General features: G+C 34.2%; 1 protein-coding gene across 1 annotated transcript in view; it reads left to right on the plus strand.

Moving 5' to 3' along the window:
* LOC145293720 (uncharacterized) overlaps positions 1-18,174 on the plus strand; it is a 164,043-nt gene that overhangs the window by 113,146 nt on the left and 32,723 nt on the right. The window contains exon 2 of the mRNA XM_080140163.1: positions 5,541-6,427. Within this exon, the coding sequence (XP_079996289.1) occupies positions 5,541-6,427 (887 nt within the window). The remainder of the gene's footprint in view (positions 1-5,540; positions 6,428-18,174) is intronic.

Below are 18,174 nucleotides of genomic sequence, written 5' to 3' on the forward strand. Positions count from 1 at the left end.
TACAATGAAAGTGAAAATCATTCTAGAAAAATGCAGATTTGTTTTCGGTTTTATCCAAACCAAAGAAGAAAATATTTTCTACCCGACAACAAAAACCATCTTTCTTAAAACTCTGCCATCGTTAAAATACAACAAGTGTATAATCCTATCTAAGAACACTGCCAGACACACATACGTTAGAAAATTGCAAACTCAAAGTAATCTATATAGTAAATAATGCATGTAATCACATTCTCATATGTGAACCTACTTTTATATTTACCAAAATAACTATTTCTGAGAATTAATTCGGAAGTAATATGTGTAATTAAATATGAAAGTATATTTATATTAAATAAAAGTAAGTAAACATTAAGCCCCCTATTTATTTGTTTGTAAACAAATGATAGTTAGAACACTTTCTGCGACGGGCGAGCGTTGGTTTATATACACACACGAGGAGAAATATTTTCGGCACTGATTCGTAGCCCGATGTTTAGAACGGTTGTAAGCTCGATCCACGGCTGGGGAAAGGTGTTTGTTTAGCCGCACTGATGAGTTGTGATACAACGAAACAGTACTGTATGTGGATGACAATATATATGTATATACATTTTTTACGTGTATATTTTTTACACTGGTTAATCATTTTAATAAGTTGACAAACACCTAGGGACGTTATAACTAATGGTAAAGTTTATTTTTTTAATAGCAGTGTCTTTAGTTAAAAAAAAAACAAATAAATATATTGTTGAAAACCGTTTAGATAAATCTATCTGCGATGATGACTCTACAAGGATTGGAAAGTACTCAGACTTACGATAAATAAGGCGATTACATCAGCCAGTTCCTGCCCGAAGTGAAAACCATTACATGGAAGTTGGAAAGGATCAAAATTAGAATTTATAGACCAAAAAACTCTATACGGTGTATACTATATATATATATATATATATATATATATATATATATATATATATATATATATATATATATATATGTATATATATACATATATATACATATATATACATACATATATATATATATATATATATATATCAAATAGAGGTTTTTTGTCTATAAATTCTAATTTTGATCCTTTCGTACTTTTATATAATGGTTTATATAATTTATATATATATATACATATATATATACATATATATATATATATAGATAGATAGATAGATAGATAGATAGATAGATAGATGTAGTTTTGTTTTGGTTTAAGCGATATGTTTTGAATGAATTCAATCATTTACGAAAGTGCATTTTTTACCTAAATGCGAGTTGGGAATAATTTTCCCTTTTTAACCAATTTGGTACCCCACATGGGGAGCTGTATATATATATATATATATATATATATATATATATATATATATATATATATATATATATATATATAATTTTTAAAATGCAATTATCCACTGACACGTGTTTCATCGTCTACGACTCATCAGAGTGGCTGTATCTCGCTAGATACATCAACTCCGATGAGTCGTAGACGACGAAACACGTGTCAGTGGATAATTACATTTTAAAAATAATATATATATATATATATATATATATATATATATATATATTGAGTAAGATGATTGATAATTTGGAATTAAAATTCAAAATTAAAAATCGGTTTCATAAGGAAGAACAAACAAAATCAATAAATTGTACGATCGTTTCGGAAATTATGTTTTTATTGATATAGACATTAAGTCTTGGATAATAATTTTTTCATTTAGTTTTTTGAAACAAATTCTCCTCATCAGTAAAAATATTGGGCCTATTTTTTTAAGACACCAAAAATAAAACTAGCCAATTTTTTTTTAAGTAAGGCAGATGTATCTTTTAATGGTTCGCTTTTTGAAGCTCGTAAGTATAATCGTGAATGCAGTCATTGGGTTGTTAAATGTCGCGAAAGAAAGTAAAACATGGCGTCTACAGAAAACAACAAATACGACCACCGAGCTTGTAGTCAGGTGCGTTAAACTTGAAGCTAAGAAGAACCTGGCCGAAATTCCTTTCAAATATATCGTTTATCAATTTATGTGGTAATATTTTCGTTGGGTTTTGTCTCTTTTAGCAATAACTGCGATTCTAATATAGATAACTGGTACAAGGCCCAGTGAATCCAATTAATTTCAGTACTAAAGGTATCGCTTAAAATAATTACAAAAATATTACGCACACGCACACATACACACACATTAATAATATTTTTATTTATACAGAAATATATAACATAGTCACTACACTGAAGCATGTATGTAAGAGTTGTCTATATAAATAAAAAAATATATATTTTGCTCTTTTTTATTGATCACTCTTAATAACATCGTTTTTATTCATGGATTTTATCTCCCCAACACCTTTAACCTTGTTATATATATATATATATATATATATATATATATATATATATATATATATATATATACATGTGTGTGTGAGTGTGTGTGTGTGTGTGTGCGTTCTCCATAAAAACGAAAGATGAAGAATAAAAGCCATACATAGCTTTACTATATCATCAAAACAATTAGGAATTTTGACGGGGAAAATTAAGAAAAAACTATTTAGGTCATGGCATTTTGAAGCTAATTGCTTCCCATCAAAAGACTAGAACGGTCAGAATTATAGAAAATTCAAATATAGAAAGAATAGGCTTAAAGATATTTAGACATGAAACAAGAAAAAAGATATTGAGTAAAAAATGGTAATTAAATGTAGGTACAACATATATGGGAAAATAGGGGGGATAATACATGTAGATAATAGCACAAAACGTTATAGGCTACAATAAAATAATAGAAAGCACTAAAGAAGGGCCAACAATAGAAGAATAAAGGAATAACAGGAAAGATAGAGAAGAAATTGGAGAAAAAATAATTATTAGATCAGGGTTAAGGTTTCGAATGAAGCAGATGTCATTTTTTTTCCATCATATTTTCCCTTTGGGCAATGGTTTCAACCATTGGTTTGATTAAAAATTCGATATTATGCGTACATGCTTACTTTTTGAAATGGCCTGTAAATATATATATATATATATATATATATATATATATATATATGTATATATATATATGTATATATATATATATATATTGATATACTTTTTTAAATGGTCTGTATATATATGTACATATATATATGTATATATATGTATATATATCCACACACACATTGTATATATATATGTATATATATATATATATATATATATATATATATATATATATATATATATATATATATATATATATATAACATGAAAATTACAATTGAATTTACCAAAATGATCCAAGATGGTAAAATTAAAGTAAATTATAAACATTAAAGAAATAATATTTATAAAATTATCTCAGTCAGATAAAAAGCTCGATAAATCCAAATAGGAAATAGAGCTTATAATATTATAGCCTATATAGAGAGCTTATACTGTTTTTCTTTACCGTATTCCCTCTGCTTCACTTTTTTGTTTTCAAGTAAGATCTTTGACTTATTGTTGTTTCATCAAATACTTCTGCATGCAAAATCCAATCCCGCATTTTCCTAAATCCTACCCTCTGATGAGAAGGAAAGTATTTCTTCGAAACTCCGCGGCTTAAGGTCTATCCATTTATCTAGTGTTTCGTTTTCAGATTAAATATGTTATTAACTATTTGCTCATATATATATATATATATATATATATATATATATATATATATATGTATATGTATGTGTGTATATATATATATATATATATATATATATATATATATATATATATACGATATTACTTTCACACCAACCTAATACATATAATTCGAAGACGAGGAAAAATTCGAAATAAACAGTTGACAATTAATACATGTATTTTTAAGTCGAATAAAAATTCAAAAGACAAAAGTTGACTCTATTAGTGCATGGCATTCTATGAAGAAAAATTCGAAATAAAGTAGTTGACTCCACTAATTAATGCCTTTCTAAGAAAAATGAAACCATTTTAAGTTATCTGTTGTATGGGTCACGCTGTCATCGGAAGTTTCCCGGCAGTTTACGTAAACGCCCAAAAAAGTGCGAACATTTCGAGCTATTTCAAAGAACATTTAATTTCTATTGGTGTAAGCTATAAAAAATATAACTATGTATTTACATTGATTAAAAAAAAAATTAAATTATGAAATAATCATATATATTAGGTGCTTTTTATTAAAAAAATTATTTATGAAACTTAATTTACAGTGAGTGTTTTTTTTTTCTTTATTTAAATTTTTTTTTTTTTAAAGTTTCCTAAAACAATGTCTATTCAATGTAGTTTCTTAATAGCGGTAAAAAAGAATATGGTTTTCATATATCAATTACTTTTTCATTGCATCATCTTCGTAATCTATATATTAATATCGTCGTACCTTAAACGTACATAGTGTGTCACGGTTTCAGATTATAAATTATTCGATCGGGAGATATTATTTATTAAAATAGATGCACAGCAGGCGATACCATACTACGAACATTAAATTACTATATAGGTACGCTACTTTAATGTCTGTACTATGTTATCACCTTCTACCCTCGTTTTTAATACAAAAGATGTAACGATAAGCAAAGACGTAATGGAAAAATTTAATAACATAAGACAAAAATGATGTCGGTTGTGGGTCGTACTTCAAATACTTAGATTGGTGCAAAAAAAATGCCGTTTTTTTTACGTTCAACTTCATCTAAAAAAACGACATTGTTTTTGCATCAAGATAATAAAATATACCTTTTTGATCTTCTAGCTAGAATCCAAAAGTTTGTCTGTCCGGTCTAAAGATGGTATAATCATATTGCGGGGTTTGCATTCGCGCCGGGCGTTTATACAATAGAAATATGCCACCGACTCTAATAAGGATATTGGGGATAAACCGTAATAACGAGATAGATTCTGACGCTACGTTAACGAGATTACTTGGAACAATACGTTTATATATTAATTTATTTTTATTTCGGACTATTATTCTCATCTTTATTAGTTGTTGTTTTTCATCTTTTATTGATTTGTTTATTCACAACGTTTCGGCCAACTACGGATGGCAGTGATGGCTGAGAATGCAGTCAAGAGAGTCGAAGTTCCTGTCCGTCGCGGTTACCACCTGAACAACTAATAAAGATGAGACTAATAGTCCGAAATAAAAATAAATTAATATATATAATGCTCATCTCAAAAATGAATTCCAATTAAGGAATAATATGAATACATTTATAGTTAAAAAAAAAGGCTACAATAATATCGTAGGGTCTGCATACATGCTGAACGTCCACAGCATGCCCAGCAAAAATATATTACATATGAAAGATGCAGCCAGTAGTAGAAATAATAGTTTTTTTTTTTATTGGAAAACTTGCTAGTATTAGCGCGAAGAAAAAAATCCTGAAATTCCGGTGTTTTATGTAAACTGTTCGGAAAATTTCGAGGAATATCACTGTTCTTATTCTACATAACTACATGTGTCCGATCTGTCGTTGTACGTAGTGAAAATGATAATTTTCAGCAATTATTATAAAATGTTTTTTTTCTTTCATTGCAGATATCATGTTCAACATCTCAAACGGAAAAGAATTACCAGGAGCAAAAACCCGTAATCACACGCTAGCCTTTAACATTAGCAGTTTTCCCCGGGGGGAACAGATCAACCTCGCACAGCTTCGTTTATACAAACTAGTGGAACGAGACAGAAACACATACGTTGGAGACGATCGAAAAGTGTCGCTGTACGAAGTCATCACTGACGATGATGGTACGCGCCATTTAAAACTCGTCTCCCAGAAGCATATTTACGGTCGGAACAGCGGCTGGGAGTCGTTCGACGTGACCCCGGCTGTCCGACGTTGGGTGGATGAGATAGAAACCGGTGCCGTCCAGGTACTGGAGGTGACGATAGAGAGCATCTTCAACAGTATGTGGGGTGGGGATGTTGATATCAGTATCGAACCAAGGAATAAGAAAGAGCCGTTGTTGGTTGTCTTTTCGAAGCAGATCAACAAGCGCCTTGTGCACCAGCACGAGCGGGACGAACTACTTCAGCACGATATGACGTTGAGTGACATTGAGGACGTTGACAATTATACGACGACCGAGCCTCCGCCTTCGTCCTCGCCTGTGCCATCGTCTAGGGCGTCTGCGAGGTCCAGGTCAGACCAAAGCGATGTCGACGGACAGGACGACGCTGACGATGATAATGATGACGATTCTAGGGACGATCCGTATGGGTCTCTTGACGAAATGACATCATACGCGAAAGTTACGCAGAGTATGCGTACCGGCAAGGAGTACCAGAGCCGATCGAAGCAGAAAATTCGGGTTAAAAGAAGTAAGTCGTCAAGCAAACGAAATATATGCCGAAGAACAAAACTTGAAGTAGACTTTAATGATATTCAGGGGCACGGATGGATAGTAGCACCCAAAAAATATCAAGTAAGTATTACTTAGTATTCGATGTTTACATAACATAGCACGACTTGGCCTTCGGGACAAGATCAACGTGTAGTATCTGTTCTTCAGATGCTGCACTTCAATTTCTTGTTCTCTGTCAGTGGAGGAGAAATCCTTCACAACTGAGATAATTTTGATTTTTGTTCCTTTTCTCCACGTTAAAAAAAGACCCTGGTGTTTAACTCTGTCCCGTGGGGAGGCGTTGTAAATACGAACATGTTGTATGATATAATATATCTCAGTATTTGTCGCCGTATCGCCGTAGAGATATATTGCGTTGGTCAAACAGTTCGTTCGTTTTTTTTTTGTTATAAATAAAGAAACTTAAGAATCAAGTTAAAAAACAAAAACGATATTGTACAATTAATTTTCCACACTCGATTTCAAAATACATAGGATTTATCTGGTTACCAATCTAGCTCAGATACGACTTTCACTTGGTAACTGTTGATCATCTTTGTCCGGTCAGAGCAAGGAGCATATCGCACTGTAAAGTTTCGTTTTGGGGATCGAACATTTTTAGCACTATATATCTGTAACAATATTCTCCGCTTACACATACCATATTTTCAAACCAAAAAAGATTTGAAGACTAGGGATAAAAAAATCACTTTCATGGATCATAAAAGTACCATTTCTAAAACGAAAAAAATATATCGCTAACACGAAATACCTGTCTTTCCCCCCTTCTTGTGGCTCGAATAATCGAAACAATTCAAAACAACAATATAACAATAGTAACTCCATTGTTTTTTCTCTGATAAAAATAACTTCATCCATATTATAAACAAGAAAGATCTTGTAGTATTTACTATTAAATACAGATGAATATGTCTCGGCTAAAACAAAAAAGTTATTGATCGATATAGACACTATCAGAACGTTTAGTAACTTAAGATAAGTGTATTTATGCCAGTAACATAAAAAAATTGCGTTTCGATGGCGAGGAAGTCGCTGAAAGCGTTTTTCATATCGCTTAGTTTTTTAAGCATTTCTCACGCAGAAAGTTGTTGAGATGCTTGAAGAAGTGGTAGTCAGTAGATAAGAGGATTGACGAGTATGGCAGATGAGGCAGAGATTCGTAGTCCAATTCGTTCAACTTATGCAGGGTCTGTTTAGGAACGTGCCTTTCAGGCATTGTCGTGGAGGAGAATAGGGTCTTTGTGTTGACTAATGCTGGCTGTTGTTATTGAAGTTACTGGTTTATTTCATCCATTTGTTGTCAATAATGTTAATGGCTTCGCCTGCATAAAAAATGTAATGTCTATTTGTGTGCAGAATGGTCTCTATCAAAATACGCTGCCCATTTTCAGTCTACAGATATAAAACCTGATATATAAGGGGTTTGGTTTTTAGCCGCTAAAAATAGCTTATGAATAGTCCAAATTGAAAAAAAAGCAATTAGAACTTAGCAAGTTCAATTGTACATTTATACTTTTAACAACGTAATTTTTAACTTACGCTTATAAAAACTATCATAGCTCAGATGTTAACGACCGAGGCTGGAGAGCTGAATGTTTTGATTTCGATTCCAGCTGATAGTACTCAAGTCATATGATCAACTTTTTTAACTTCAAAAATCTCTTAGGTACAATATAATAATCAATAGAGAATTAATCCGGTAATAATAAATACAAAATTTGCATAAATTAAATTATTATATTTAAGCGTATTTTACGACGGGAAACGCCGGTCAGCCTGGTAGTAGTGTATAGATTTGTCTTATTTTTTGCTTAGTTCTACCGATTTATTCTATGTTAAATTAATAATTTAAATAAGAAAAATAATAAAAGATGTAATATACAAAGTGCGACCCCCCCAAATACAAATCATAAAAAAGATCTTGAATGAAATCCACACTCCTTAATACACGAAGCAAGAGGAAATTCATCTCAGATGGGCTTAATCGACTTCCACCATAGGAGGAAGTTTCAGAAGATTATCAAGTTCACACGCCCAAATATATCTCGGTCACGGGTTATGTCGCTAGATTTGAGCAATTCTTGCAGGGAAATGTCGACGTCATCATCATACCGCGCCTGATATTAACGCATGATCGCCCATATAGTTCTGACCAAACGACCGTTGCTTAACGTCGGTGATCTAACGAGAACCGGCGTCTAAGCGTTATTATGCCGTACATCGTTGCTGTAATCTAATTAGATTGAATGCTTTTTAGGGGCGGTGAACTTTAAATTGACAACGTTATTTGCTTTAATCGAAGATTCGGCAACTATAAGGTTATTTTGAGTTCTGCTTGGGTTGACATATCATCTTGAAGAGACTGCCACCCTGTTAGCAGTTGCAGATTTCAAATGATAAGATCAATTTAGTTAGAGAAATGTTTGAGCAACTGATGATTTTACGAAATGGACTTGTTTACTAGCCATCTCGTTCGTGCGATTATTTTCATTGATGATATGTAAATTCTATATTTGCACTGATAAACAAGACACAATAGACGATTTATAATTCAACAAATGGCGCGTTAATGTCGAAATATAGCCAAAGTTAATGCATAGAATTTGCGTAAATTGCACCGCTAGATAACACTATATATGCGCGAGCCGCGGGGTCAATATGTTTCAAATTATATTTGAATTTTAAATGTCAAAATTAGTATTTGGAGTAAACCATATATTTGTATAATACAAATATTTTTCTGTGATATATTTTAATTTAAATTTTGCTGCCCGTTAAAAAGCACGCATTATTTATAATCATTACTAACAAAGATTGTATAATTATAACAAATACAATTTTTATATCATGACAAACATACCTTCCATAATCATAACAAGCAGACATTTTATAATAATAACAAACACATATTCTATAGTTATTACACATTAATATACTCATAACAAACACATATTTTTCTCATCAAATAAAACCTCATATTTTATAGTGATAAGAAATAGATATTTTATAGTAATTAGTTAGTCATGATAGCATTTAATGTTACTATCTATTACGGCCTCATTTCACTACGGAACGGATGTGCCCTCTAAGGTTATTGCAATTTTCTGTTTTAGAGCCCGTTGGTATCAGCAAGTACATCAATTCAAAGAAGGACATTTCTGTGAATGCGAGAAACCTGGGAATAAAAATTATAAAAGAGTAAGATCTCAGCAACTTTTCTTTGTGAAATACCTCATTGGGAGAAGAAATCACTCATGACAAAATGTAAGAAATTGTAAACGAATAATAAATTATTGATTTATGTAGAAAGACGCATTCAGAGGTGTTCAAAGTAATTAGTGGAACAGATAAGAATATGACGAGTTCGCGTCAAAATTAATAACGAAACGACACGACTTTACTTTATTCAAGATTACATTATTGTGCGTGATACATAGGTTTGGATACATTTATGTATTCGTCGTTTTATTATAGAGTTGCACATAAACAGTGGCGCCTAAAAGAAAGTCCGCGCTTGACATTTTTTCAAAGGCTAAATTAAATGTAACAGTTTAAACAACCTATACCTCATTTTTTTACATGGGGGTCACAACTTATCAAGGCCCGAAGGCCACTCACGGATAAGAGTTATTGCGTGTACAGTAATCAATGAGATAGTATTGTAGTAATCATTAGCACTAGGGGTTTTGATAGAGTGTCTTACTTAAGGGGGTGGTTTGTCAGGAGTTTGTTTATGTTGGACTTGAAAACTCCCAAGTTGAGTCAGGTGGGAAACAGGCAAGCGGCAGAGAGTTCCACTGGCGTGCAGTTCTGAGAAAGAAACTTTGCCCATGAAATCTACGTTTGGATTTAGGCACAGATAGAGAGTGATGAAAATTATTGACAGAAGTTTCAGCCAGACGGGTGTTTCTCGTAAAAGATTGGCAAGGGGAGGCGAGAGATTGGAGCTCAGACGAGCACCTGCCATGGAAATAACTATGAAACAAAGACAGGCTCGCAACATCTCTTCTGAGGGTGAGAGGTTTCAGGGAAGAGAAAAGGGCATCCCCCACTAAACCACGAAGTCTATTTTGTACTCGGTCAAGGCAGGATAGACTGTTTGTAGCAGCTCCTAGTCACATGTGGCAGCAGTACTCCATCCTTAGACATACTTGGCTTTTTTGCAGATAGAGAATTGCATCAGTAGTGAGATATCTTCTGGAGCGGTAGAAGGATCCCACCATTTTCCCAGCGTTCCTGGCAACAGATTTGATGTATGTGTTCCATTTCAGATCAGGAGTAAAGGTCAAGCCCAGAAGCTTGTCAAAACATGGAACCTCCCCAAGACGAGAGACATCCATTTCAATTGATGCCAGATGGGGATCAGAGCGTTGATGATGTAAAGATAGAAGCTTGGTTTTGGATGCATTAAAAGTAACCAGCCACCTCTTCCCCCATGTACCACATGCTCAAGATCAGAGGAGAGAGAATTAGAGATAACTTTGTCATTTACGGCCTTTGATGTGTTGCCATAGATGGTCGTGTCATCAGCATAGATGTCAACGAATGATTGAAATATGTGTTTTGGGAGATCATTGATGTAGATCAGGAAGAAAGTTGGGCCAGGATGAACCCCTGGGGGACTCCAGCATTAATACTGTTGGCCTCTCATTTCCATGCCCATCACCCACTACTCTTATGAACCTATCAGAGAGAAATGATTTAATGTTTGAGAAAACATTTCCAGTAATACCGTAGCTGGAAATCTTGTGAAGTAGGCCCTTATGCCATACCTTATCGAAGGCCTTTGATATGTCAAGAGCAATTGCCCTAGAAAGGAAACCTTTGTCAAGAGATTCACTAATCCTATGTGATATAACCGTTAGCACATCTGCTGTAGATTTTGCAGAGCGGAAATCATATTGCGTGTCACTAAGAAGGTTGTTTCTGTTGAGGGGGTTGACTACTTCTTTATTTAATTTGGATTCCAACAACTTACTCATGACAAACAGAAGACTTATTGGTCTGTACTGAGAGGGAGATGACTTTTCACCTGAATTCTTAAATACAGGGCATACTGATGAGATTTTCCAGGGTGTTGGAAATCACTTCTCCTCAAGACAACGCTTAACTAGTTTTGTAAGTATGGGGGCAAGTTCTGGTTGGAGCTTTTTTAGCACTATAACTGGAATGCCGTCAGGGCCAGTTGCTTTACCGGAATCAAAGTTCTTGATTAGCTTGGCGACTTCACGCACAGATATTTGTATTTTGCATAGCGTGTTGTCTGTTATAGGAGAAAATACAGGGAGTTGATGGTCATTGTCGCATAGGGTAGAATTAGCTGCAAAGTTCTTGGCAAATAGTCTGGCCTTGTCTGATGCTGACGAGATGACCTCAGCTCCATTGATGATAGTTGGGATAGAACGCACGATTCTGATTCCTCTATAATTTTACCTATTATATTTTACTTTTAATTGAAGTATGCTAGTATTCACGTAAAGTTTAAAAAAAATAACTTAAAATCGAGAACGCGAAAAGAAACTTCGCACAATGGAAAATATTCATTTAGATATACATTTTTTATTCTGCAGAGTTTTTTGTTTTTTGCCTTCACGATTTGGAGTCAATTTTTTTAATTGACGTGACAAGTGCGGACTTTATTTTAGCGCCAGTGTATATTGGACCAACCTTGTATTTTTATCATATCTTTATATAATATACAGTATAACTCCTATAATTTGAACATCCGCTTCGTTCACATTAGAGAATGCTGTTCAAGTTTCCTAATAAAAAATGTGCTGCAGTTAACTTTAATTTTTTAAGAATTAAGAAATAGTAAATGAAATTCATTGCTATATGATACTTCAAGTATATATTAAGTTGAGTTTACGATACATTGCAAGTAAAAATTGTTAAATATTATTACCAGGAACAAAACATTGAAAATAAATTAAATCTACTCTTACTTGTTAGGTATTTATTACCTAAGTTACCATCTACAGAAACCATACATTTATGTAAAATACATTTTTTTATTTATTCATTGAATAAGTCTCATTGCAGTATTTATTTTCATTTATTGAGCTCCCGGGCGCTGCCATTGTATTCCGTAAGTGATCACGAAAATCTACAATTTCTTGGTTCTGTAGCTTCTTTATGATTATATCTCTTTGGAGTGACATTGCTTGCAAAACATAATTGTCACTAAAGTAAGGCCTTTTTTCTGGAAATTTTATAACCATAGAGTTTTCTGCATCATCCCATGATATTGATTCCTCAGAGTGTTCTTGGTTATTTATATTAGGACCAAGAGAATGGGAGTTGTCGCTATTTTCAACAGCATTACTACCTTCATGACATTGATCAGTAATTTCCTCATCTTGTTGCACCCACATTTCAACATCATTTGCATTAAGTGATTTAAGAACAAGTGGTTGGTCGGTAACCGTTTGGTTTCAAGAATTTTTTCTCCACCTGATGTATTCTCTGGTTCTTTAAGTTCAGAAGCCTTTGGCGCTGGGCATAATTTACCCCATGCTTTTGTTAATGTGCTTGCTCGAACTTTATTTCATGCACTTGCGAGAGAAAATACGGCATCTTTGAGAGTAAAATGGCGCTGAAAATCGCTTATACCCACGGTACTATTTATCATATTCACCATGAAATTATTTCTGTAGAAATATTTTAAGTTCTAAATAATCCTTTGGTCCATAGGTTGGATGAGAGAAGTCACATTAGATGGTAAGTAGCACACAAAAATATTCTCGCAAGATGACACTAGTTCTGACTCAGGAGGATGTGCTCTACAATTGTCCAACAAAAGCAAGCACTTTGAATCAGGTTTACCTAATTCAAGAAAACGCCTCTGGACAACTGGCACAAATTCGTGCAATAACCATTTCTTTAAACAACTGTTGATTCATCCATCAAGTTCGTGAATAATAATAGGATACTGGCAAAGGCGAAACTCCTTTAAATCCTCGGGGACACATTGATTTGCCGGTGACAAGAAGCTTAGTTTATAAGTTCCAGAAGCATTAGTGCATACCATCACTGTTAGTATTTATTTATTTATTTATTTAATTTGAATCCTTTTATTTTCTGCTCCTCAGATCCGGGTAATGTTTTTGTAGGTAAGCACTTCCCATTTACGCCACTTTCATCTTTGTAAACATCCTCTGGTGTTAAACCATAATCGGCAATTATCGTCTTGAATTTGTCACAATAATTTGATGCTGCGTGTGTATACGCAGACCGTTGTTCGCCTGACATTGTTAAATGTCTTATACCATGACAACTCTTAAAGCTCCTAAGACAGCCTTCACTGAATTTTATATCTTCTACGAGATCCAACTCTTCCTTAAGAGAGTTGCTCTAGCAATTAACATGGGCCCAGATATTGCTACACGTTCATTCCGTTTTGCTACAAACCACTCATGCCATATTCGATCGAATTCAACTTGTTTTGGTCTGCGAAGATTCCTTCTATCGATATGTATTTTGTTTGTAAAAAAAGGAGCAGCCTTTAATATTTCCTCCTTTTTCTTTTTGATGTAAAACAGTGTACTTCTTCCAATCTTATAATCTCTTAATATAACGCTATTTTCAACTCCAGCATCTAATTTTTCTATAATTTGACGTTTGTCGAGTTAAGTCAGTGTCACTTGTTTTCTTTTAGAGTTGCAAAAAAAATTAGAGTTAGTGTAAATTAATTATCAATAGCTAATCTATATTAATTACATAGTACCAATATTAACATTTCTGCGCAATATCTGACTAAACCATGTGAGCAGTTTTACTGCAACTCCACATCAAATATACTAATACAATTTCAATGACGAGACAGTTAGAGAAAGTCAAGGTTTAGAAGAAGTCCAAATGAGAGGAAGTCCAACTTTAGAGGAAGTTCAAATTAAAGGAGTTTTACTGCATTATTAGAGAATTGTTTTTATATATATATATATATATATATATATATATATTTATATATATATATATATATAAGGAAATGCAAGATATATATGTCTATATTTACATTAGTATGTAGATATGTTTAAATATTTGTATATATCATAATTCACGCAGTAACCGTTCATTATGGTAATATAGTTAAAATGTTTATACATAAACATAGATAAACTATAAAGATTCAATACCAATTATTAACTATTTTATGCAATGTTCTCTCCTTTGGAGAATGTAACATTTGCCTAAATGTTTGAAATCATTACAGCATGTTTTAGTCTCCCTTCCATCAAGGCCTGGAGTTTCGGGGAATATATATATATATATATATATATATATATATATATATATAGTAATTTATAAAATATATATATATGTATATATATACATATATATATATATAATATAATATATATATATATATATATATATATATATATATATATATATATATATATATATATATATATATATATACAGACACCCAAAACCCCTGGTGGTCCTGGATATGACCTTAAACAATATCCGATGGTGAGGCCCCAGCTTGGGGACTTTGGGGAGTGTGGAGCCATCCTTTAATTGCCATTGCTCTCATGTACACTCTGACCCGGAGTGGTAGTACCTGTTACGAACTGTGGGTTTAATAGAAACCGTCTTTATAAAAACAAGCAATTTGTTGAGCTCATCAGGGAGAACATTTAAAAAATTCCCTATTGTGCCAGGATAGCGATACACGGACATACAACTAATCGCATGGCTTAAAGTTCAATCTACGAATATATAATCAATATTTGTAAAATCGAGTCTACAAGAGTAACTTCCCTTGTACTGTTAACCAAAACCAATCGTAAAACTGTGACCTATTTTGCTCACTTAAACCGCTGACCTGATGAAAAATATGGGGCTAAAACCAATAAATGACACAGTTTCATGACAAACGATGCCTTAATTTTTAAAAGATTCGGTAAAATTTAAAACCTCTATTTAGACAGAGGCGCGAATTTTAGGGGAAAAATAAAAATTGTTCCCAAAAGGCATTTTTTCACCCATAAAGCACCCTAACGCTCAAGCCGCAGAAATTTCCAGGGTCAACTATAACGTTTCCAGATGTATATTCATGTAGTCTTGTTTAGGGTAATTTTCAGCAAAATCTAATGATCGGAAAATATTTCATGTACCGGAAAATAGCATCCTTGTCCCTTTTTTTACATAAAAATCACCACTTATAAAGGCCAAGAGGCCACTCGAGGATAAGAGTTAAATAGTATACTGTAGATATTGGACAATATACTATTCGGTAATAATAGAAATTCGGTAAATTTGTTATCTTATATGGAACGGCTCATCAAAAACTTATTTACGTTAGACTTGAAGACAGCCATATTGTAGTCAGCTGGAAAGCAGGAAAACGGAAGACAATTCAATAGGCGTGCAGTTCTGAAAAAGAAGATTTTCCCATGGAATCTACCTTTAGGTTTAGGCACAGATGAAGAGCAGGGGAAATTAGTGATAGCGTTTTCTGCTAGACTGGTGTTTCTTGTGAAAGTTTGGCGAGGGGTTATAGATTGGAGCTCAGCCGAGCACTAGCCATAAAAATAAAGTAGAGACATACTCGTAACATCTCTTCTGTGGGAAAGAGGTTGCAGGGAAGAGAAAAGGGTATCCTCTATGAGGCTACGAAGTCTATTTTGACCTGTATCAAGGCAAGATAAGTCCTTTCTAGCAGCTCCTGCCCAAGCGTAGCAACAATACTCCATCTTTGGACGTACCTGGCTCTTATATAGATAGAGAATTGCTTCAGCAGTGAGATATCCACTGGATCGATAGAATGATCCCACCATTTTTCCAGTGGCCTTGCCAATGGATTTAATGTATGTGTTCCATTTAAGATCAGGAGTAAAGGTCAAGCCCAGAAGCTTGTAAAAACATGAGGCCTCCCCAAGACGAGAGCCATCTATTTCAATTATTGCGAGAGGGGAATCAGAGCGTTAATGATGTAAAGATAAGCTTGGTTTTAGATGCATTAAAAGTAACAAGCCACCTCTGATCCATTGTACTACTTGCTCAAGATCAGAGGAGAGGGAATCAGTGAGAACTTGGTCGTTTATCATTTTAGATGTGCTACCATAGATAGTAGTGTCATAAGTATAAATGTCTACGAATGATGTAAGAATGTGGTTTTGGAAGATCATTAATGTAGATCCGGAAGAGAGTTGGGTCCAGGATGGACCCCTGAGGGACTCCAGCATTAATACTGAGAGCTTCAGATTTTTGGCCATCAACCACTACTCATAAGAACCTATCAGAGAGAAATGATTTAATAATTGAGAAGACATTTCCAGCTATACCGTAGCTGGAGATCTTGTGAAGTAAACCTTTATGCCATACCTTATCAAATGGCTTTTATATGGCAAGTGCAATTGCCCTAGAAAGGTAGCCTCCGTCGAGAGATTCGCTAATCCTATGGGATATAGCTTTAAGCACATCTGCTGTAGATCTAGCAGAACGGAAACCATATTGCGTGTCACTAAGAAGGTTATTTTTGCTGAGATGATTGATTACTTCTCTATTTAAAACAGATTCCAGCAACTTACTCATGACGCACAGGAGGCTTATTGACCTGTACTGAGAGAGAGATGAGCGATCAAGTGAATTCTTAAATACAGGGCATATTGACGAGATTTTCCAAGGTGATGGGGAGGAATTATCCGTAAGCCAACGTTTAAATAGCTTTGACTACTAACATTGGAATACCGCCAGGGCAGGTTGCTTTACTGGAATCAAGGTTTTTGATTAGCTTGGCGACATCACATACAGCTATTTCTATAATATAGCGTGTTTTCTGATACAGAAGGAAATATTGGAGTTTGGCGGCTTTGGTCGCAAAGGGTAGAATTAGCTGCAAAGTTCTTGGCAAAGAGTTTGGCTTTGTCTGATGCTGACAAGATTACCTCAGGTCCATTTATGATAGTTGGGATAGAGTACCCGGTTTGTTCAAAATCCTGTTTGCTATTTACCAAAACTGGTGGGAACCAAGCCGCTGCTTAGCTACTTTGGACTTAACGGACTGAGCATACACCTTTCTTGCATTCTTTATTACTTTTATACAGTGGCTGCTCGCAGTCCTGAAAGCGGCTTTAGTCTCAGTACATCTATTACGTTGGAAGCAATGGAAAAAGTTATTTCTGTGCGCAATGGCAGCAGAACATTCTGGAGAGAACCACGGCTGTCTGTTAGTTTTTTTCTTGAATTTTCTTGAGGGTATGAAACTGTCTATGCTTACAATTAACCATTCCGTCAGGTCTGATACTATAGAGGGCACATCCTTTTTAAACATGGAACGCAGAGGAAGATCCGATATAAATGTACGGAAGCTATCCCAGTCAGCCATAAAGTATCGATATGCTGTACGATGGAGAGGTACATATGAGGACTTATTACATTTCATTTTTATCTTAACTGATACAACGGAGTGGTCGGAAGATCCAAGTGGAGACAGAACGGAAGCTGAACACAGTTCAGGGCAAGTTGTACGAAACAGGTTTAGGAGACTTGCATACTGACCGTCAGTGTCAGGCACATGGGTGGGTTCGTGAACAATCTGAGTGAGGTTATAAGCAATGGAGAAATCATGACAGAACCTCCCCTCATTATCGGTCTTGTTTGAGTGAGTTAACCAGTCCACATTGTGAACATTAAAGTCTCCACTGATATGAATATTAGCTGAAGGATAAGCAGATAGGACCGGGTCAATTTTCTCAGATATGCTTTTAAAGATAGTAACTCCCTTGTTGTGGGGGAGATTGAGAGCAAATATAAATGCGGTAGTTTGAGCAAGTGCAACCCGGAAGCACATATAGGGT

The sequence above is a fragment of the Euprymna scolopes genome, chromosome 15 (genome assembly GCF_053919585.1).
Source record: "Euprymna scolopes isolate OS-2025 chromosome 15, ASM5391958v1, whole genome shotgun sequence".
NCBI lineage: Eukaryota > Metazoa > Mollusca > Cephalopoda > Sepiida > Sepiolidae > Euprymna > Euprymna scolopes.